Source organism: Solea solea, chromosome 19 (assembly GCF_958295425.1).
Source record: "Solea solea chromosome 19, fSolSol10.1, whole genome shotgun sequence".
NCBI lineage: Eukaryota > Metazoa > Chordata > Actinopteri > Pleuronectiformes > Soleidae > Solea > Solea solea.
Window position 1 is genome coordinate 13,660,775 of NC_081152.1, and position 24,537 is coordinate 13,685,311.

The 24,537-nt window shown below is 37.8% G+C and overlaps 1 protein-coding gene across 1 annotated transcript; it reads left to right on the forward strand.

The window, feature by feature from the left end:
• The first annotated feature begins 1,045 nt into the window (after window positions 1-1,045).
• Window positions 1,046-14,908, forward strand: nt5c2l1 (5'-nucleotidase, cytosolic II, like 1). The gene is made up of 18 exons (XM_058618151.1): window positions 1,046-1,210; window positions 4,382-4,455; window positions 4,559-4,676; window positions 5,367-5,462; window positions 5,725-5,816; window positions 6,307-6,364; window positions 6,505-6,598; window positions 6,673-6,726; window positions 6,820-6,903; window positions 6,987-7,022; window positions 8,314-8,421; window positions 8,509-8,575; window positions 8,712-8,882; window positions 8,971-9,022; window positions 10,110-10,170; window positions 11,138-11,314; window positions 11,403-11,487; window positions 11,573-14,908. The coding sequence occupies exons 1-17, from the start codon at window positions 1,143-1,145 to the stop codon at window positions 11,484-11,486; spliced, it is 1,494 nt and encodes a 497-aa protein (XP_058474134.1). The 5' UTR covers window positions 1,046-1,142; the 3' UTR covers window position 11,487; window positions 11,573-14,908.
• The last annotated feature ends 9,629 nt before the right edge of the window (window positions 14,909-24,537 follow it).

Consider the following 24,537-nt stretch of genomic DNA (forward strand, 5'->3'; position numbering starts at 1 on the left):
AAATCCTTCCATTATTTGACAGCTAGTTACTTAAAGGTTGCACTTTAAAGGTTGTGGACTTTGAAGGCTGTGAAATGTGAACTTTGAAGGTTGCAAACATTTAAGGGTACAAACTTTGAAGGTCTGGAACTTTGAAGTTCGTGAAATGAAAACTTTGAAAGCTGAAAACTTGAAGGTTGCAAACTTCAAAGTTCACAACCTTGTCATACTGTAATACTGTAAATCAGACATTTTTATTGTACAGTTTTAGAGAAAATTCAAGATAAATGTCCCATATTTGCACTTTTTAAGCAAAAAAATATAAATTTTGAGATCTAATAAAAACAGGTAACTAGGTCGTGTTCAGGACATCTAAGACTACTATCATACTGTAAATTTGCCTGTACATTTTTACTGTACAGTTTTAGATACATTTCATATGAAGTGTCCCATATTTGCACTTTTTAAGCAAAAAATTATGCATATTTTTTTAACCCAACAGTGAATTATTTAAAGTAAGCTGGCAGCAGTAAGACAGTGAGCTAAGATTAATTATTAAGATTATTGATTAATATTAAGGTTTATTTTGAACACCTATTTTCACGTGTATGTTTGTTTCATTCATGGATTCTTAACAAAATGTAAAATTCCTTCCAAATGTACTTTAAAGATAAGTTATATTCCTGATATTTGCTTGTATGAAATTACACACTAAGATCTTCACATATTTCTGCAGGATCATGTTAAAGCTTTTTAGTGAAATGTAACCAAATGAGTTCATCATTATTCAAAAGAAGTGAAACATTCAGAACAGTACAGACTGACAGTACTCGGGGGAAACTCCTTGTGTAACTACGCAAGCGCGCAGCCCCTCCAAAATGTGTGCGCCGCTGATAAGACAATCTGCACGCGCAAACGCTCCAAGTCTTGCTGGACGAATATTGGACAGATGCTGAGGGTGAGAGACTGAATGCGCGTGACACGCTGCCTTTGACATCACCGATGTTAAAAGTTAAAAGTCACAGGGAGGAGTTTGAGTCTGCACATTTAAACATGAAAACAACTTTCAGGTCCACGCCTTCAGAAGTGCCAGGCATTTAAGTTCATCTGCAATGAGAAACAAGTTTGAGTTTCCTGTGGACACATGAGTCACTGCGTCATCAATGGACGCAATGGACACAGATGCCAGCAGCTGCCCAGAGAACAGCCAGAAACAAGACTTTGACCAGAAGTAAGTTTAATTCATATTAATGAAACGACACATGAACTGAAGCTCAGCACTTTCTCAGCTCAGTAATCTAACTTATTACTTTTCCCGTCGTTACAACGCCGTTAACGTTACTGGACGTAAAATGCGGTGCGTTACTATGCATTGATTGAATAAACTGTGTAATCCCAACGCACCCCTGGCTCACAGCTAGTGAGGAGGCGGGTTAATAACGAGGTAAACTAGTCCAGCATACGCGCCACACACACACACACACACAAACACAAACACAAACACACAACAGCTAAACAGAGAATCGATGAAGCAGCAAAACTTTGTCGACATCCGTTGTAAGCAATTCTAATTTAATGAAGCATCTCACAATGGCACACGCAAAGTTAGTTGCCAAAAACACCGATTATTGAGAGTTTGATTTGTTTAATTAAGAATAAGACTACAGAGCTAAACACACTTTTTTGTTGTTTAAAAGTTTCCTTTTGTTGTCTCAGGTTGAGAGAGTTTGATTTCATTTGCTAGAGTTAAATGCACTTATATGGTGTAACTGTTTACTTTTCTTACAAAGATAATACTTGAAGTGCAGGATAAACATCGTGCTGTCGACGTGCAATAAATATAGAAAGTTATGTACAAACACCTGTTCTACTCATTTCAACTGACTTGTGAAAAATACACAAACAAATCCAAATTCTTTGACATATAGCAACTTTTCTTTTTAACAGTAACACAAATAGTTACTTTCCATGGTAACGAGTTACTTTTATTATAGAGTAATTCAGTTACTAACTCAGTTACTTTTTGGAACAAGTAGTGAGTAACTATAACTAATTACTTTTGTAAGTAATATTAAGTAATGTTCCCAACACTGTCAGTGATACATTTACATGAACAAAAGCAAGGGAATTTTTATTTATTTATTTATTTATATTTAACAGAATAAGAATTAGGTTTGTTGCCAGGTCAATATTAAAAGGTAAAACAAATAGAAAAGAGTTAGAGAAAGAGTCATTTCAACGTAGTGGATATAATTTAAAACAAAAGTGAATATAATTTAAATAAAAGTGAATATAATTTAAAACAAATGTGAATATAATTTAAATAAAAGTGAATATAATTTTCCTCCATCTAATAAAACAGAATCCGAATTGACTTTATTGGCCAATGTATACATGCTTGGAATTTGATTCAGTTTTTTTAAATTCTCTGTATATTTACAAAAAAAGGACAACAAAACTGAGCTTATAAGTTAAACAATATGTATAACAATTGGCGTTAATGCAAGTAGTTAGAGTTTAATTAAAAACAAATGTGACACAAATATGCTTAACTAAAATAAAAAATGTCGCTGATCTGCATGTTGTGACTGCACTATAGTCTAAATGAAAATAACATATAAACTTAATTAAATACATGAAACGAGTTATTAAAAAAGCTAAATTGCCAAATACATTTAGAATGAAAACATAAAGTTTTACTGACTTGATGACTGAATTTATGTTTCTGAGAGCAAAATGTAAAAACAAGTTTAAAAAAAAGAGGCAAAATTGTCTCCATCAGTCAGCCTGAATGATGCCTACCCTTTATAATAATCATCTATATAATCAATCATTCTACTTTCCCCAGCATCAGCCTCTCTTGCTCCTTGCCAGTTTTTATTTGCTAGATTGATCTCAGGAGGAAGATCCTTGATGCTTGGCAGCAGCACACTTACCAAACAAGAGCTCGCAGGTGAATTATTTACCGCAACTCTATATGGATGAACTGTCAGGGAGTGTTGAGCTGGACACGCTGCAGATAGGCCTCTCCGTCTCTGTCAGGGTGTCACTGATAAAGAGGAGTGACATAGGAAACCAAGTACAGATGCACTGAAAAAAACACATCACACATCTTATCCTTTTCCTCGATACCCTGCTTGTAATGTCTGCTGCTATCTGAACATAATGGAGCTAATTGAGGGTCATGATAAAATCTCCTGACTCCACCCAGCATCACTGCTGCTCCTGCTGTGGGGTCTTGGTGAGGCAGGACTAAAGGCCTTTAGGTAACTCCAGTCAAACTTTAGATAAGCTTTTTTTTTGTTTTTTGTTTTTAAATGCCATTAAAGTAAACACAAATCAACAAGAAAGGGGTATTTCCTTTCATTTTTCCACCAGATTTGTTGTTGTTTGTTTGTGTTTATTTATTTACTGATAAGGATTAACACGACCTCAGCATTTTGCAGAGGTGGAAAGAGTACTGACATATTCCACTCAAGTAAAAGTACCACTGTTTTGATAAAATTTTACTGAAGTACAAGTAAAAGTACTGGTCCAAAAATATACATAATAATAAAGGCAAACCTTTACAAATTAAATTGCTGACAAAATAAAAGTATGTACACACATAATGTATCAGTCAAAATGGGTCAAAGGTCACAAATGCTTTCACTTTCTCACTCACTCAGGGACCTTAATTAGCACCAATTCACCTGTCCTCATCATTCACTACAATGATGCACTTATTTAATTTGCTTAAATTTAATTTAAATTTAATCAAATTTAGACCTGCTTTTAGTCAGTATCGGATGTGATTTAAAACGTAGCGAAGTACAGTTCATCCAAAAAAAAAACTTAAGTAAATGTAAAAATTACAAATTGTACGATGATTTTAAAAAGTAGTACAAAAAAAACCCTACTCAGTCACAGTAACGCAAGTTAATGTAATTCATTACTTTGCACCTCCGGACGTTTGTGCTAGGACATACTGTATGTTGAGAAAATAATGCATTCAAACAAATCCACCACAGAATGAATGTGGAGCACTGGAGCCCAAAAACATGAAACCTATCTTTGTGGGGACATTTTGGTCTGGGCCTCACAACTTTAAAAGGCTTTTTCAGGTTTAAGACCTGGTTTTAGGTTTACGGTGACAATTGGGTTATACATGGTTAGGGTTAGGGTTGGGGTTAAGGTTAGACACTTAGTTGTGATGGTTAGGGTTAGGGGAATATTATTATGTCAATAATGTGTACCTGTTATTACTTGTCGTAGGGACCTTAATCTATGGTGACAAAAGATAAGTCCCCATAATGTCATTTACTACATTTTAAGGTGAAGACATGTTTTAGTTACATTTACTACATTCATTCACAAAATGAATTCAATGTTTGTTTTCTGTGCATGTTGCCTTTGATCCCAGGATTTTCGTGAACAGAAGTCTGACGTTAGAAAACGTCAAGTGCTATGGCTTTGACATGGACTACACACTGGCAGGTACTTAATGATAGTCTGGCATGTTAAAATATTCTCTCTGCTGCAGCGCGTCACACAGGATTCACTGGCTTTATTGTGTGTGTGTGTGTGTGTGTGTTTTCAGTCTACAAGTCTCCTGACTACGAGAGCCTGGGCTTTGAGCTGATAAGAGACAGAATGGTGTCGATTGGTTATCCTCACGAGATTCTGCGTTACACGTATGACCCCAGCTTCCCCACACGGTTAGCTCCCTTATCTACCATAACTGAAGAACATGAGTTATAGTAACCTACTCTACATGTATGTGTTTAATGGAAACACTAAATAATGTCATCAACACTGCATGGTTATTTATTTTCTTTCTAAATATTAGGATTAAAACATTAAACCAATATAAAAACATCATATATTTAATTTAAAATTATATAGCAAGCATTCATTTCTGTTTTACTTATTTACATTAGAACTACTACTACTACTACTAATAATAATAATAATCAAAACAAGTTCACAAAGTGTCTTTCAACCAAATTATGCAATTAAATACATCAACATGTTTAAATAAAATATGCAAAAATGATCAAATCTATTAGCTAATAATTAGGTAAATATTACCTGATGTTTAATTAATTATAAATGAATGATTAATAACATAAATATATCATTACTGAATGATTACTTAATGATTACCTAATTATTAGTTAATCTTCTTAAACTCTTTTCCAAAATACACATAATACATAAAATAGTGACAACAAAAAACATCAAAAGTCACCAACAAGGCATCAGTATTTATGTATTTATCAGTATTGTAAATATTAGGATTAAACCATTTAGTTAAAACAATAATAATAATAATAATAATTTTAATTTAAACATTTTGAAAATGAGTTGTTTGTCTCAATAACCTTGTTGTCTTCTCCCGCCTGTAGTGGTTTAGTGGTTGACACCACATATGGGAACCTCCTGAAGGTGGACTCCAATGGAAACATTCTCGTCTGTAGTCATGGCTTCCTCTTCCTCAAAGGGTGATGTAGAACCTTTTAATTTAGTTAGTTTAGTTTAGTTTTTTGGGGTGGATGTATACATTCCAATAAGTCATGCCACATAGGATAAAGATCTCAAATTTCCAAAAACAACACCAGAAAAATAAATTATATCTCAGACAGAATTAAAAGGGATGAGTTTTCCACCTCACTTTGTCGTTCTCTTTGCCATCATTTGTGTTTGCAGTCTGTATTATTACATTATATTATATTATATTATATTAACTTGTCCTGTGTTTAACAGCGATGAAATCAACAACTATTATCCCAACAAATTCATTCAACGAGGCGACACTGACCGCTTCTACATCCTCAACACACTTTTCAATCTGTCAGGTATTTGTTTTTTTATGTGTTTTTATACATATACATGGAATTACATACAGTATATAAAAAAAAACAATCACAATAAAGTCTTAGATGATTTGCTTTGTTTAACACTAGTTAAACAAAGAAATAGGACCCAAATACACACAATGGTGTGTCATATCTCAGTGTTTGCACAGTGCACAAACCATTTATCATTATATAATGAACCGCTGTTAATCTACATCAATCCGGCTTTTTCATTACTTTTTGGATTTTAATCTTTTTATTTTATAAACTTTTTTATCTTCTCACATTTAAAAAAAATAAAAAATCTCTTGCCTAATTTTAGTTGAAAATCTAATATTTCCCTGTGTAATTTCTGTCATTTTCACCACATCTCTGTAGATTTACTCCTCCATTAGTACGTTGATACATTGTCTTGTAAAAAAAATAATATATATATATGTATAATATAAGTATATGGTATTGTTTAACTTACTGTAGTGTTTCCTTGCAGAGACGTATCTCTACGCTTGTCTCGTGGACTTCTTCACCAGATGCAACAGATACACAAAGTGAGTTTTATTCCATTTATGAGCTTTAACAAACCTTTCTTCTACTTTTACTTCTGTAAAAGTGTAAATAAAATAAATTCACAGATGAATTGACTGTAAACAAAATCTCTCTCTCTCTCTCTCTCTCTCTCTCTGTGCAGCCTCCTGAAAGGTTACCAGCACGGCGACTTGTTCATGTCTTACAGAACAATGTTTCAGGACGTTCGAGACGCGATGGACTTCATTCACAACAGAGTGAGACATAAAAACACTGTTATTTTAATGATGAAGTTTGATTTGACAAATCATGAACTCTGTGTGCTGTGTAGGGAATCCTCAAAGAGAGAACCATTAAGAATTTGGACAAGTATGTTCTCAAAGATGTGAGTAAACTGATCATTTTGAGCACCAAAAGAAATGTATTTTATTTTTGACAAAAAAGCGGCAGCAATCTTGAACCCATTGTATCTTTACAGGCAAAAATCCCTGTGCTCTTGTCTCGGATTAAAAAAGTGGCCAAGCTCTTTATTGCCACTAATAGTGACTACAAGTACACCGAGGTGAGTGTCTAACGTGTTGTTTTCCATCAAGTGGGAACGTTCAAAAGGAATCTCACATTTTTCTATTATTATTTCTCATCAAGGCTATTATGAAATACCTGCTTGAAGGTTCTGTGAAGGTAAGACAGTATTTATTAACTGTGATTTAAATACATTTACACATTTATGTCAAATTAAAAAAATGTTCAACAGCGACCTTCAGGTTTTAAAGCGATCAGAGCACCGTGACTTTCGGTTTTGCCAGATTTTTCAAACATGCATAAATTAGATGGTGCACTTCTACTCGTTTGTATTTAATATGTGGTGCTTTTTTAGTACCTGCTCTGGTGAGGTTCCAAGCGAGCTGAGCCACTAAAAATGTGACGTCGACAGACTGCTGGTCACTGATTGGTCAGAGAGTGTCGTCACTAGAAGAGTCAGGAGCGCGATGTCCGACACGAGAATCAAATGCCGTACAATGCCGAACTGTAGATCAGATAAAAAGACTTTAAAAATCCTGAAAACAAGCGTTAATCTCAAGCAAGGACATTTCTCAAATCTCAAACTTGAACAGAGGAGTATTTAGCGAAAGCCGGCAATCGTGAGTCGAATCACAACCCATTCAGCTGTATTTTAGTTCAGTGACTGTGTCAGACAGTTGGTGCTCCGGTCATGCAGGAAGTAATGAACTCATCTTTTTAATGAACTGATTCTAGTGATTCAGTTACACCGAAAACAACTGCTTAAACATTAAAAGAATTGACCTTATGTCTGCAACGGTTGGAGATTAAGCGTGAAAGTGTGTCTGCTCTACAGCAGCAGTAGAAAATAATCACTGGATCAGAGACGAGATAACAGAAACGGACAGTAAAAAAGTTTCTCCACAGACAAAGTCTTGTTTTCTTTTCTTCCGGTTGAGATGTTTTTGAGAGGGGTACTGAGTCTTTTTAGGTTCAGATTTATTTAGGGGTTGCCAACTTCATGATCATAAAATAAGGAACATAAGGAACCATTTACCTGATAAACTGCACATTACATAGGCTACATACTGGAACCCCCGTTCACTACACATTTTCACTTGAAAAGATGCCGTTTTTACTGTTTTACAATAGTATTTCTCTAAGTATGCAACTTTCTTTCATCCAAATATGAGTTTGAAAATCGATATAATTGTATAGATGAACAGGGCCTGAGTTTTAGTTTCCCTTATACAAATCTTCATTAGTGGACTAATCTGTCATGGTTTTGCACTAACCTGATGATCAAAAATACGGAGCAAAGTGTGTTCCTTATCTGTTTAATACGGAACACGTCTTTTATCTATCAAATACAGACCAAATCTTCCCTAAGTGAAGCCTGTGTTGCTGTTTACTGTGTTTCCTTAATGTCACGATGACACATCGGGGTCATTTTATGTATTTTTTTCTGTAGCCTGCAAGTCCCAAAGTTAGCTGGCGCTCCTTCTTCGACCTCATTGTTGTGGACACCAAGAAGCCGCTGTTCTTCGCCGAGGGCACTGTGCTGAGACAAGTGGACACGGTACGTCAGAGTCCATCACTCCAGCACATTGACATGTTTGCGTTGACCCCCAGCAACTTTTGGTAACTCAGTGTATTTTGGAGACAGGACACGGGAAAGCTTCGGATCGGGACGTACACTGGCGACTTACAGCATGGGACTGTTTACTCAGGAGGTGAGATTAAAAAGCAGATTATTTCTTCCTTTTACAGATTTGAGTGTTTAAAGGTTCAGTGTGTAACATTTCTGGGGGGTAGACATAAAGAGTTGTTGTAATTCCTAATACCTTACGTTACGTTTCCTCACTGCAGGATCCTCGGACATGGTCTCTGACCTGCTGGATGTCAAAGGTAAAGAAATCCTCTACGTTGGAGACCACATCTTTGGTGACATCCTCAAATCTAAGAAACGTCAGGGCTGGAAGACTTTCCTGGTCGTGCCGGAACTCACCAAAGAGCTGAGCGTGTGGGAGGAGAAGAAAAGTAAGTGCATGACGTTGCATTATCTTCTCATTGTGATTTGATTTGACTGTTGTTGTGAAGTTGTGCTGATTTTCTTGTTTTACTGCAGATGTGTTTGATGAACTCAAACGTCTCGACGTCTTCTTGGCTGAACTTTACAAGTGAGTTGACGTTTATCTTATGTATTACTCACATTTTAAGCAGTTCTAATGTGTATAAGTCCTTAGTAAACAGTTCATTTGGTGAATCACTTACTCATTATAACCCATGATGTTATTTTTCACATACAGTATGGTCCTTGAAGGGTTGCCAAGTTATTGAAATGGCCATATTTTCCATTGCCACTAGATGGCACACTGACGCCAACATCTCAGACTTAACACCCTCTCCTTACACAAGGCCATTACCCCTCCCACCCCGTTTCCTGTTCCCTGCAGGTTGTTGTAAAGCCACTAAACACACAATGAAAAGCAAATATTATTAAAGTTTAGTCCCACCGTGGTCAGTGCTTCTGTCAGTGTCCGAGTCACTTGGTAAACGTGTGAATTTGAGACTTGGTTTTGTCAACAAATGTTTAGCATAGTTAATGTTCTGGTTTGAAATATGCAGAAGCACAGGGAGGACGCTAAAATTCGAGAGCCATTTCATTAACGGTAATCAAATGTTCAACACTTCTGTGGATAAAACAAAGCTCTGCTTCTACACCAAACTCACCCGTCCCTCATCCCTACCAAAACAATAAAGAAAATGAAGGAAATAAACATCTTAGCTTCCACTAATCAGCTATGAGCAACCACTGGAGACTAAGAATACCTGATACCTGTGATGGACAGGTCACCAGTCCATCACAGCACAGGGACACATAGAGACAAACAACCATTCACTCTCACACTCACGCCTACGGTCAATAATAGACTGTCCAATTTGCCTAATCCACAAATCTGCATGTTTTTGGACTGTGGGAGGAAACTGGAGAACCTGATCACAAGAGGAGAGCATGCAAACTCCATGCAGAAAGGCCCTTTGTTCTTGCTGCACAAGGCAGGAGTGATAACCACTACACCTAAAAAAATAAAAAAAATAAAAATAAAAGGATGTAATAAAATAGATTAGAAAAGAACAGACCTCGTTTTTAAAGTCCAGTAGCAAATGGTGCCATGAATTTCACATTGTGCTCAACAAGAGAACGTGTGACACAGTCCAGCAGCAGCTGATATCATAACTGTCGTCTGTGTTTGTGGTTTGAAGACACCATGACAGCGGCAGTCGAGAGTGTCCAGACATCAGTGCCATTCAGACACGGATGAAGGTGAGCGCCACATTCTCCACTGACGTATTTATTTAACATAGTCACAAACTATTAAGGGAACATGTAGATCACACACGAAAACTTGATGAATTACATTTTAGATATTTGCTGATATAAATTGTATAATGTCTGGTTTTTTTTGAGAAGTGTATATGAGCAGAGGAGATTTTCAATTCAAAGGATCTTTCTCTTGTCAGGAGGAAACATGTTAAAGCTGAGGTTGATATGACACATTGTCCATTGTTTGTTGAGTTTCATGTGCAGACTTTGTGAAACTTACTTATTAGGCTTTGAGTTCACGACTTTCTGTCCTAAGATCTTCTCAACAGATGCACTCATTTCATATGCGACAGATGGCCCGAGGCGATCTCTCCCGGTGTTCTATCAGACTCTTGTCCTTTTTAAAGGAATATTTCATCGATTTACATTTCGCTTTGTAATATTTGTGGAAAACTGTGCTTCCCAACTTCAGTGTCTCCTTTAGTCAAGAAATATCTTCATTTCTTTATTTTTGTTACATGCCCACCAGTGACACTTGGTCAGAAGCTTAGAACTGCAACGCTAATTCCGCACTTTTTAGACCCACTCGTAGGGGGACGGGACCTCATTCCCAGAACAGTGTCACAGTGTCCGCCATCTTTGCTAACAGTTAACACTAACAGGACCAAGTGTCACTGGTGGGCACGTAACAAAGAAAAGAATGAGGATATTTCTCAACTCAGGGGAAACTGAGGTTGGGAAGCAGAATTCTTCAAAAATACTACCCCTATTCTCGTAATACAAAGCCTAAGGCAAATCAGTGAAGTATTCCTTTAGGTTTCTCTGCAGTGTAGACACGTGTTGCCTTTCAGAAGAGACCGTTATGTAGGAGTAGACGCAGTGGAACAGCCAATAGAAATTGCTTGTGTGTTATCATTATTTTCTCGCAGCGCTCGTCTCTTACGTGGATGTGTGCTGGTGCCCGCAGGTGCTGACCCGCAGGATGGACATGGCGTACAGTCAGATGGGCAGCCTCCTGCGCAGCGGCTCCAGACAGACGCTGTTTGCCAGTCAGCTGATGCGTTACGCAGATCTTTACTCCTCCACCTGCAGTAACCTGCTGCACTACCCCTTTAATTACCTCTTCTTGGCTCCACCAGTCCTGGTCAGTCATGGAGCACGTGTGCTGAAAAAAAAACACACACATACGCTGTCATGGCGGTCGATTCATCCTCTCACTCTCATGCTTTCAGATGCCTCATGAAGTCGCAACTCAGAACTACGACTTTGATTCGTCACAGATACCCACAGTCACCAAACACACCATCGGAAACTGAGGTTACTATTATCGTGAAGATTTTCGCTTTTGTTGATTTGTTGACCTTTAAATTATGAACCGTTAACATTTTTCCTCCTCTTGCAGTGACAAAGACAAGATGAGAGAGGAACATGTGAAGACAACACAGAGATTTTATCACAGACAGTTCTCACTTTTGAAGGCGGCTACATTTATCCTGGAGCAGGGGCGTGCATAGATGTTTCAGGTGGGGGCTCGAGGGAAAAAAGGACACCCCCAAAAATACAATTTTCGAGCATTATTACTCACTTTTAATTGAGAATTAATAATAATTAAACGGGACACATTAAAAAGTATAAATCCAACCATTTTCTACTGATTTAGCCTCTACTTAAGCCCACATTAGAAATTAACGTATGAAATTAGAAGTATTAATAATGATTCAAGATGACTTTAAAAAAGGAGGTCAAAAGGGCAGGTGCTTGAGCGCCACCTGGGGTCTGTCTGTTGTCTTATGTCTCTAAAAACAACTAAAGCACTGCTTCAACTACTGGATATGGAACGCAATAACATGTAACGTTTACCAGACTAACTCATACATTTTATTATTCTAACAAAAAACGAGATTATACGAGTGCAATGTTTGTTTTTTTTCCTTCATGTGTATTTTTTGGTTTTCTGATGTAGATGAGTTTGTGTAACTGTTTTTATGAACTAACTTTACTTACTTACTTACTTGTTTGAGCATTTCTCTGTGGAATTAATTTAATAAACCTTCGTATTATTTAGTTCTTGTCGTCGTCGTCGCTGAAGCACAATGACTTTCACAACGTGTGCAGGTGTGTAAGGTGACGAAAACAAGTCCCTCAAACACATGCACAGTCTTCAGTGGGTTGCGTTAGATCCTTATGAAAGCTAAGGGATACGGAGAGAAAGAAAGTAAATATTTATTTTATTTCATTCTTGAAAGATAATAGATAAAAGAACCATTACAAATGAACAATAATTAATCCAAAACAAGAATGAAAAAGAGCAGAAAGAACATCAATCTGACCTTCTTTTTATTTACAATAACAATAAAGTAATGTTAAGTGAACATGAGCTCCTTTAAGAGTAACTTAAAGGAGCTCTACTTCTTTAACAACTGTTTATTTTGTAGAAAGTCGTTCCAGTAAAGACTGACTCTGTTTTCTACAACACCATCACAATCAAGGACATGCAAACAATAACCTGTTTAAGCAGGAGAGTAAATAAAACCTGAGCAGCAACAACTAAAAATAAAAGTTCCCTTTATGGTGTCTTTTTCTGCACTATAGGTGTTGTCCACTGGGTGGCAGTAAATCACCTCTACAGCAGACCTGCAGGTTAATTTACAGTTAATGTGTGAACTGAATAAAGGAAAAAAGAATAATTTAAATCATTGCAAACAAGCTTTAACATCTCCCTGAATAATTACTTTAATACACATTTTCACACAAATCTCTGTGTTAACAGTGGAATAAAGTAAACAATGTTGTAGATGCTTCACCTAAAAAAACAACTATATTTCTGTTTATTTTTTTTAAAGTTTATTCGGCTCTTGGGACAAACAAATGCTCAGCAGCGTCTTCACTCATCAAACATTTTTTTTTTAAAAAGCAGTAAAAAGCACCAAAAAAATGTGATATTTGTGCTGCTTTTAACACGTGAACCCTGGTATGCGCTCGCACACACACATGGAAACACACACAAACCTGTGAATTATTGTGGGACACACACTCTGTATTTATCTCTTGTTCTCTCTCGTTGGTTCAGACAGTCCTTCTCCCATGAGAGCTAAACCTTTATCAAGAGACAGCAGAGAGGAATGTGTTCTCTCTCTCTCTGTCCCTCTTTCCTTTTCTTCCTCTCATTCTCTCTCCACACACACACACACACACACACACATCATATTGTATTATATCAGTGCTCACATGTGTTTATATATAAGCTGTGAATTTTTTTTCCCCCTCACAGGAAATGATGCATTGTTCTGGTGGAGCTTAAGTGTGAAAATCATCACAGTTTTCCTGCTGTGCTCTCATTTACATCCGACTGCATGTATATATGTATATGGTACATGCTTCTCACACCACTCTGCAGCTGAAAATTAAGAGAAATGTCAGCCATCACGCTTTAACCCTTTAATTTACTTCCCTCTTAAGCCATTGGAGGACAAAGATGTCCACTTCCAAAAACTGCTATAAAACTAAGTACAGATTCATATTTCTTTCCACTTTCCTTTGCTTAATCTTTTAATCAACTTCAGTCCTGATCAAAACTATCAAATGTCTGTATTGTATAATGTATGTATAAATGTATGGATTTTAACCGTTTAAATGCCAGTTTGACGACTTGATGCTAATATTTTGTATGGAAAAACTTAAGCATCAAGTACTTAAACTGACATTTAAAGTGTTAAACTCCTCAAAAATGATTGAATGTTTGGTAGTTTTGAGCAGGACTGAAGTTCATTAAGATATTTATGCAGAAAAAAAGCTATTAAAAAAGATATTAATCTGTAATGTTTTCATAATTGGAAGTGGACATTTTTGTCCTCTAATGACTTCAGTAAAAAAAACAAATTCACAGTAGTCTACTGATCTATAAGAAGAATTTTAATTTGAAGAGAGAGACTTTCTTACAAAAAATGGGCCATACACACAGGACAAATTTGCCCAAATGGACAAAAATGTCCAACTTAAAAGGTCCAGTGAGTAAAACTTGACACCTGATTGTATGAGCTTCAGGATCAGATCAGGAGCCATGTCAGCTCTACAGAGGACGCCATTTTGGACCACCATGTTTTTACAGTAGCCCACAGTGGACAAACTTAACATTCTTTTCAGTTTTGATGATGTTAACTGAAGGCTACAAAGTCTCTCCAACACACTTGGGAGGGAAAGGTGAGGTGAAAGATATTCAAGTTTCTAAATCTTACACACTGTGTGCCTTTACCTTCTGCCGGTGGAAGTCTTTAGACCGTGTCAAACTTCCTGCAGCAAAGTTTTTGCTCTTTATATAAATAAATAAAACATGACAGGAAGTCCAAATTAGGAAACACCCTCATGCATTCATTGGCACCGCCTCCTTGTGCACACGTTACCTCGATGATTTCATTTCCTGAATGACGGCTATTTCAGTTTATTTGGATTTCCCTTGTCTTTGTCTGCTTGTCACCTGGATTTATTGTTGTCTGGTTCTTTTTTTTAAAATACAAAGATTTTGCCTTGTTTGTTTTTTTTGCATTTTATTCACTTTGTGGTGTTTTGTTTTCTCACCTGCACAACCCCCCACCTCCATCTGTCTAATGTCTTTAATCTTGTTTGTTTTTAGATCAATTATTCAGTTTGATGTTTCCCAGTGCACAGGAAATAACCTCACTGCTTCTCATATCTGATGTGTAATGACAAATAATAATAACATCTATCAGTGTTTTGCACAGTTTGTACTTGAGTCATTACTGGTAGAGAATTCTCCTTCTAGATATTTCTATTTATATACTTTATATAATAGGATAATGAACTTTTCTGTAGAAACTTTTGACACACTGTGTTAATCTGTGTTATTTCCGATTTTTAGATTAGAATATTTTAAAAGTGTGTCTCACTGTTTTGTATTTAAATCTCAGTGTCTGACAATGGTTTTTAGTCTTCAAAATGACAAACAGTTCTTTTCTCACTCTCAAATGGAAGCAGAAGCTCAGATCACACCCTTATCCATACAAACACACACACCTTTTTCACACTTTACACACACAACACAACACAACAGTGCAGTGTGACACAGGAGCTGACTTCTCATCAGGAGTGTGTACCTGTGCAGCAGAGGTGTGAAAGGCAACTGTGTCTAAACAACGCTGTTGTTTAATCAAGTTTCTCTCTTGCACACACAATAAATATTTTTGTTTACCTTCAAATGCTGAAGTGCTGCTAATAACACCTGCAGAAATGATGTGAACATGGAGGAATCTGATTATTATATAACAAAGCGTGAAGAGGTCCAGAGAAGTGATTTAAACCGAAGCAGACAGTGTTTGTGTTTCAGGGAGATAAACAGGTTCATACATATATAATAAACTTAATAAAATGGTGGAATATAAAACATCATTATTTTATATTTATCTTTGTTGGGAGGTTTGATCAGAGGCCCTCTTCAACTTTTCAATCTATGTCACTTTATTTTCCACAAATACTATTCAAATAAACCTTTTGCAACTGATCATTTTCCTACTCATTTTCCCCTCTTTTCTCCTCATGTGATACGTTTCTGGCTTTCTGAATGACACTTTTAAAACATGAACTTTGCTGTTTTCTTTTTTTTTTGTCGTTTTATAAATTAATTTCTCACTATAACACTTGAATGAGTTAGATCAAGTTTTTTTTTAAAAAACACATTACAATGGATAACGACATTTTTCACACTTTTCCGAAGTGTGAACCTGTGAACCTTTCAAAAAAACATGAATTCAACGTGATTCTATGATTTTTAGAAAATTAAAAATTGAAAAGTGTGATTTACAAACAGATTAAATAAGTGTTTCACTTTTTTGTTAGTTTTCTTATTCTTAAAACAGTAGTGGGTGTCAAAGTCTGCACTACTTTTTTTTCATCTGTAAACTAAGAAACATCAAATTTAACTTAAAAAAAGTGTTTTCAAGAAAAACATAACTCAAAACATACATGTTATCTTTTTTTTATTCAGGTGGAAGGTAACGGAAACAAATCATATTGATCATGATGAAAAACATTTCATTAAAAACAAATAAATACACTTTTTCTCCAAAAAAATTTCCCCCAAAAGAAATAAAACAATTAGAGCCAGTGTAAAGAAAAAACACCCACTCATGAAGAGCAGACCAATAAGCAGATTACAAAAACATTAGTTTCACACAGTTTGTGAAAATGCACATTTCATTGATGTCATTTTGTTTTTTGTGTGTTTCCTCTGCTCCTTAATCTGTGGATCCTCTCATTTACATTCAAACACTGCTCTGACATGTTGGCTTCCAGTGCAGGAGCCTCGCTGCTCTATGCAGTCAGATAACTGCAGAAGCACCACCGTCCCCCATTCCACACATTCCAGGATTTCCCAGCAAGCATTGCAAGCAAGCCTAAACAAGTCACGTTCTTTACTCGGGGAGAATTTCACACAGTCAAGTGACTGAAGGTCTCCTTTTTTTTGGCTCTCCTTTTTAACTAAATACACTTTAACACCTCGAGACTTTGACACACAAACCTGCAGGGAAATATGTGTCATGCAGCACACAAACGTTTCCCCCACCTCTTACCCTGTTTTTTAATAAATAATTACTTGTGTCCTTTTTGCGGCAGCTTGTAACTGTGTCTGGACTGTGGTTAAACATTTCCACCCAGCAGCGAGGCCTGCCGGTGGTCATCAAAACAAACAAACCTCTTTACTCTCGCTCTCTCCCTCTGCTTTAGGGTTCAAACACGAGGCACACGGGAGCAGTGACACCTAATCTCAACATGGAGAGAGAGAAGAGAGAGAGAAGAGAGGGGGAAAAATGCAAAGGTGGAGAGAAAGAGAGGGAGAGAGAGGGCCCTTGCTCCCTACATTCCTCCCAAATGTCCCCTCCCCCCATCGACCTGCTACCACTGAGGATGCTCAAAAACACACATCACCCCCCCAACACCCACCCACCACCATTCCGCCCCCCCCCCATCTGCTTATTTAACCATCACTGATGCACACACACCGTCCCAGTGTTTGGTGTGACAACAAAGCTACACACACACACACACACACACACACACACACACACAGGTAAAAGAAAAAAAACAGTGTAAATGAATGAATGATTAAAGAAAAATTAATAAAAAGTGAAAATAGGGCCTGAATTAAAGGGAAATAAATTAGTTAAGGAGGTTTTAATTTGGATTGGTTTATAGTTGAGTTTACAAAATAAGATGGAGAAACTAAATCAATATTATAGTTTTGGGAAGTTGATCCGTTTACTTCGTTTAAACCTCCACCGACAAAATATTTCAATATTCACTCTAGTGTTGGACTATATATTTACAGTTTTCTGTGTTTAGCTCACGTGTGCTTATAAGTTAATAATAAACTTCATTTGTATATAGCACCACCAGGATTTCACCTCAATAAAGAAGCAAACACAACAATAAAACACAACACAGGGTGGAATGAAAAAAAATAAATCCTATTTTAACTTTGAAATAAAAGAAAAAAGATGCAAATAAAACAGTCAAATAAAACACAGGGTGGAATAAAATAGTCAGGAGGTTAAAACCCTGTGTTAACTTTAAAATAAAGCACAACACAGGGTGGAATAAAAAGGAGCTAGTTGAAGGCTAGAGTAAAAAGTTTTAGTCGTCTTATCTACACACACACACACGTGTCTCTGTAAACACTTTAGGAGCCTTTTGCTCTGACCCACCACCTGCTCTCAGATGTCACTTCCTCCTCCCTGCCCCCCACCCTTTATTTTGTTCTTTCTTACACACAAACACGAGTGAAACGAGCCCCTTTAGCGCCAGTTAAGTGTGAGCTGAGGCCAAATGCTATGACAATACTATTGCACTGCTAGAATGGATGGTACAGTAGTGCAACATTGTCAAAGCAGCTGACCTCAGCATGTGTCAGCACGTGGACAAGGGGGGGAGGGGGGTGCGGGGGTGCAGCCATTCTTCACTGCCAAACTCCCAATTACACTCAAACGTAGGTGACAATAGCGTTTTGTCCAGATGTGAATTAAAAGTGTATCCTTTAAAAAACAAAAAGAGCGAGAATGAAACGTTTAAATTGTGTTGAAATTTGAATTTGTTTGGCGTTAATGGCTCAAACTTACACCTTCAAAAATATCTCCATTTGTACAGAAACTGTCCCTGCATGTGCGTTACAGGTTATAAGAGTTAAGGCAGTAAAGGGAAGGTGTGGGTCTGTTTCATCAGCCAATGCCCTTTTAATATTGCACTGCTCCTCTCAGTGTCCAGTAGTGCAACAGAAAAAGGGCAGTGGACAACAACATGGACACCATCAGCATCCACTGCACATACTGACTCAACTGCCCCCCCAGTAACATTTACACGGTGTCAACAACAATAATAATGCAAACAAACAAACAAACAAACAAACATTCTAAACTATCATGTCACAGTATTTTAGAAAAACAAGAAGTGATGCAGCTTGGAAACTGTTTCTTAAAGGTGAAATAGTCTGGCACTAATAAGCGTTTAACAGTGTAACTTTTATAAAAGAAGAGTGAGTTAAATTAGACGGCACTGGATCCTCTCTCTCTCTCTCTCACTCACACACACACACACACACACACACACACAGGGAGGACGGGAATTTCCCAGCATGTGGGCCCATACTTTTCTCCCCTGTGAATGACATGCATTCTAATTTTGGGGGAGAACTGGGAGGTTGGAGACAAGAGGGGGACAGACACACACACACTCCCACAGGCTACCACCCCTCCATACCACACACGCATGTGTGTATAGGTTGAGTATTTTAAATAAAGTGTTATTATTCCTCCTGTAAATGTCTGCTTTAAATAAAAACACAAAGATCCGACAAAAAGTAACAAAACGACAACAATAAAAAATAAAAACTTTGCAGGAAAGTTGCTGTGGAATTACAACAAACAGATTAAACTGTAACACGTCTGAAAAATAAAAGAAGGCAAAGTGCAACTTGGCACAATCCACGCGTGGTTACACAACGTACAGAAACTATAGACTGCACAGAGAGAGAGAGAGAGAGAGAGAGGGAGAGAGAGAGAGAGGGAGAAAAGGACGCAGAGAATTCTCCCCAAACACCGTGTGCTTTTCTCACGCACGATGCGACTCTTAATCCCTCTGAAGCACAGGCGAGGTGTTGATGTTTAATATTTATTATTATTTTGTTTTACCTGTTCCTGAAAGGCTTTCTGTGAGAGGGTTTCTCCGCCATAGTGCGCGCGGCCTGTGCGCCTCCTTCACGTTTGAAGCGGAGTGGATCTGCTGTGCCGAGCCATTCCTGCCAGCTCACACACACACGAGCCCCCAGCACAATACTGACGACTTGTTAGATTGCACAACAGCCTATAGGCTGCATTAAACACGCCAGTGCCGTGGAAATGTGTGTGTGTGTGTGTGTGTGTGTGTGTGTGTGTGTGTGTGTGTGTGTGTGTGTGTCCCCCTTCGTTTGGATACACCATTACACACCACAATCACAGCCCCAATAAGGCGCAGCACGCGTTTATCTGTCCACACAAGGCGTTCAATCGCGTCCTGGTCAAGTTTTTGGAGCTTTCCAGATGCGCAGCAGCAGCGCGCAGGATTTAACCAGCTCTCACTGCCGCTGTCGCCGCCGCTGCTGCTGCCGTTCTGCCGCTTCTGCCGCTGCTGCTTCTTTCCTCCCGCAAGTCCCATAAATAAACACTCAATCTTCACATTCGACCTTTGCAACTTCCAAGTTTGCACTGAGCTTCTGACAATTTGCGCAAAAGAAGAAAGGGGGAGAAAAAAAAGGAAAGATCGGCTACAACTCACAGTGGACACCCCCTCCTCCTCCTCCTCCTCCTCCTCCCTCCTCCTTCTCCTCCTCCTCCAAAATCATGAATAGTATCGAGCCAAGGGAGGGACAATCCGTTATAGAGAGAGAGGGAAAGAGAGAGAGAGAAGGGGGAAAAAGTTGTCCATAAAACAAAGAAAAGCAAACCCTCTCCACAAACCACTCTTCACGCTCTGCTGCTCCGAGGATTCTCGGCGTCATTCCCGTCACGCTGGCAGCATAAACCGATCAAATGTGCGCAGCTCAGAGAGTCAAACATGGAGAGACAGAGAGAGAGAGAGAGGGGGAGAGGGAGGAGAAAAAAATCGCCAAGTCTTCCACGCACAAGCACACGGCCTCGCAGATCCGGACTCCATCTTTGACTACTTGACATTCAGAGCCTGCCGGAGCAAATTCCTCGTTTGCATGCCTCCCGCTGATTGGACTCTTCCTGCGCTAGTCTTTGCTCCGCGGCGCGCCATTGGTCCGCTTTCGGCGTGTTCGACATTTGTAGCGGCCTCCGGATTGGAAGCGCGCCGGGAAGCGTCACAGCGCGCAGCGAATACCTGACAGTTTGACTCCCATTCACAAATTTCCCACCATCTCCTCTCGCTCTCTATCTGGATACTTGATCACTAATTATCATATTTACTTTAAAAAACTTTTGCGCAGCGCACAGAATATGTTGTAATGGGCCTTTCATTGGCCTCATAGGGGTCAGTTATGGCTCAGATGTGGACTAAAGTGGGATTATAATCCCGCACAGTGCAGCGGGGGATCGTGTTCACATTATTGATCTGTGTAAAATGATGCGCTTTTGTTGTAAATATGGATCACTTTGACGCGCACATATTCGGACATGATGATGATGAGAAATAATAATTGCGTTAGTGAGAAGACGCACGTGTTAGAATAATCATGTATGATAGAGTTGGTGCTGGAGGCGGAACCGTGTGTGCGCGCCACGGCCCCTCGCGACGCTTTGATTGACGCACACAGAGAGAAAAGTATCGGCCTGTGAAATTTGGCATTCTTGACCAGAGGAGCTGAAATAATGGTATTATCCAGAGAGAGAGAGAGAGAGAGAGAGGGCCCACTCTCTGCTCCACACACACACTCACCCGACCACAGCACACTCTGAGGGGATCGGATTGTGCAGCCAGTCGGCAAAAAAAAAGGAAAAAAAATGGTTTGATGTAAGGCGGGGCGTGATAGATCCACCAGTGATGATGTCTGTCCATGTCCTCATGTCCCTGTCCCTCTGCCTCACTGTCAAAGTTGAGGACACAAACTGCATCTGCATCTGCTGCAAAAACTGTTCACAAAAAAAATGGAATTCCCATGTTTAAATGCACAGATTCAGTTATTTAATTAGAAATAATGCAGTTTTTGAGATCATGATAATCACTACTGAAAAGCAGGAGAACGTGTGGAAATAAGTCAATGTAAAATATGTAGCTGTTGTAGCTGAGATTATTATAATAATAACAATTGTTTCTGTCAGTGTTGAAATGTGACTGATTAAAGGTTTAAAATGATTGATTTCATGGAGCATAAAGAATGGATCACTGTCTACAGGAATATCCTCCCTCAATGACTTTTAAAATCTGTATTTAAAAAGTGTTAAACTAGAATAAAAGAAGTGAAATGACGCAGCACACACAACTTGTGTCTGATGTGAACAATTCATTTGTTACAATTGTTGTTTGTTCCTATGATTTTGTGGCTTTAAAACAGAGGAAACTCTGTGAAAAATCCATTCACATGTGTGAGTTTGTCTAATTTGGTTAACTTAAAATCAACTAAGTCAGGTTTTATGAGGAGAAACTTGAAGATTTTGCAGCAGACCTGCGTTCATGAAGTTGTGTAATTATAGTTTTAATAATACAACATCCACTAAAAGAAGATTAAAGAGATAATTCAACAACATAATGTCAACTTTTACGTTTGTATTTGACACAGTTTTTACAAAGTCAAATTTAATAATTTATAATTCTTTAAATGAGGGAAAAGTCTTTCTACCGTTGAATATTGAGAACGTGAGTGATTGCAAAACAATGACAATTATTAATCATAAATTATAAATTCTGCCAGTGTGAAAGAAGTGGAAATGTGCAAAAACAATTTGACATGTTTGTTTCAAACGTGTTTTTAGATTTTTTTAACACCATGTTTGACTTGTGAAGAGTTTTCCCCAAATTAATAAAGTCTCCAAAATAGATGTTTACAAATTAACGGTGACTTGTTTGAGTAAAGGTAGTTTTTTTTTATTTATGTAGAAATGAGTGCTTACTTAGTAAACATTAAATACACCATGTGCTCCTGATAAATCTTAAATTTGAACAAAGGTATTTTATTCTTTCTTTTCAACGAGATTTCTACCTGTTTGTTTGCATTTTTAAAAGCTTTCTTTCTTGTTTTACTTTCTTCCAGTAGCTCGAAATTATTAATACTCCTTAAACTACAAAAAAATTAAAATAAAAGGATTGTGTGAAGCCCAAAGGAGAGAAAGGAGAACAAACAAAGAGAGAGAAAACAGCTTCATCTGTTGGAAAATGTTTCTTCTTAAAATGGGCCTGAGGGGAAAGTGCCTCAAACTACCACTCCCTGCTGAACGGCCTGACTTTAAACTGCTGCCTGCATGTGTGAGGTATCATGGGGGCTGAGAAAAGCCTTTTAAACATGGGAGTTATTGTTCCCTCTTTTTTCCCTCCCCCCCTCTCCACCTCAACCTCCCATCCTCCGAAAATGTACCTCCTTTCTTCCTCTGCCCTTTAACCTCTCCCAACCCCCATCCCTCCATCTCTCGTCTCTCTCTCTGTGCACATTTCCCCCTCTCCTCTCATCGGCTGAAGACCAAACAACCATGATGGATAGTCATTGATAATTTTCCCACCCAAAGAAGAGGGAAAAAGTTAATGGAGAACTTTTTTCTTTTTTTTTTTTTTAAAGGGGAGTGGAAGTGGGTTTTTTTTTTCTTCATCTTTTTCATGAAGCAGTGGAAGCAGAGGTTTAGACCCCACCTCGAGTCCCTGTGCACCCACAGAGGGTTCCCCACCACTCCTCCCCCTCTGCCTCCCTCTTGAAACAGACTCTATAGACTGCATGCATGACATTCCAGCTGTGTGGGTGGCACAGGGCTTTTTACAGCGTCTCCAACAGCACACAGGACTCCTAACGCTCAGCAGCAGCAGCAGAGGAACCACCTCGACCCCACGGTGCATCTCCAGATACACTTCTCCACTCGGGGGGCTCGGGGCGTCCCTGTCATGAAGTCCTGACTTCACCTGGGATGGGAAACGTCGGGAGGAGCGGGTTTTTCTACTGAAACACCCGGAAGTTCCCAATCAAAATGTGTTTATTCATGTGTTTTGCTTTGGGCGCAGAACAAACATGGAACGAAGGAAATGAGAAGAAAAAATAGCAAAAACAGTCAATACAAAACTTATATATATATACACATATATGTATGTGTGTATAATTAGAGTAGAACATTTTCTTTCTGGTCCATTTCAACATCTTTAGATTCCATATTGTTATTCCAATAAAAAAAAATAAGACATTGACACCATTTACTCTTAAATTAAAGTTACAGTAAGTAAGTAACACCTCAATGTTAAACAATAGTCACTATACAAAAGACAATAAAAGTCCTGCTTTCTAAATACTATTTAATATAAAAACACAGTTTTACTGGCAGAGAAGAACATAAGCAAAAGCATCAAACCTTAAATCTTTCAGAGGAGAGATCGGACGCTGCTTCAGAATCGAATTTTGTGTCAGTATTAACAAATATGGAATTTGGTTTGGTGCAGAAACAAACATTAAAAGGGAAAAAAACAATTAGTTAAAAGAGATAATACAAAATTTGAGCTTATAATTTAAGTAAAAACACTGTTTTACCGGCAAAGACCGTGATTAAAAAGTATCAAACGTAAAAGCATTGGTGTTTCAGAACGGGATGTTATCACTGATTAAATAAAATGTAAACTGTGCATTTGTTGCATGTCTCTCTCTCTCTCTCTATATATATATATGTATATATATATATGTATATATATATATATATGTATATATATATATATACATATTATGCAGAAATAAGACAATCACAAAAAAATTATCTACATTAAAGAACAGAAAAACAAGCTTAGAAAGTTGATTTTCTGAACTGATCTTTTTAAAATCATGTACAGAAAATGACACCTCACAAACCTCACTTTCTGTTAAACATAATTCATTTTTAGTTATTTCATGTCTGTGACCTGAAAACAACACTTGTATCTAAAAAAGTAAGTTAATTATGTTTCCTGTAATTCAGCATTTTATAACCTTGTTCACGAGAGAAAGATCAGGGATTTAAGAGTTTGAAAAACAACGTCACGTTGTTGTTTTTGTCTCTGAGTGTTGTTTGTGTGTAATCCATAAGAACTATTTTTGTATTTGATGTAACAGCAAAATCTGGTTGTTATTCATGTATTTTTTTGGAGAATTTTTTTTTTCTTGTTTTGGGGCTATCGTTAGTTAAAAAAAAACTAGGGTTTATTGAT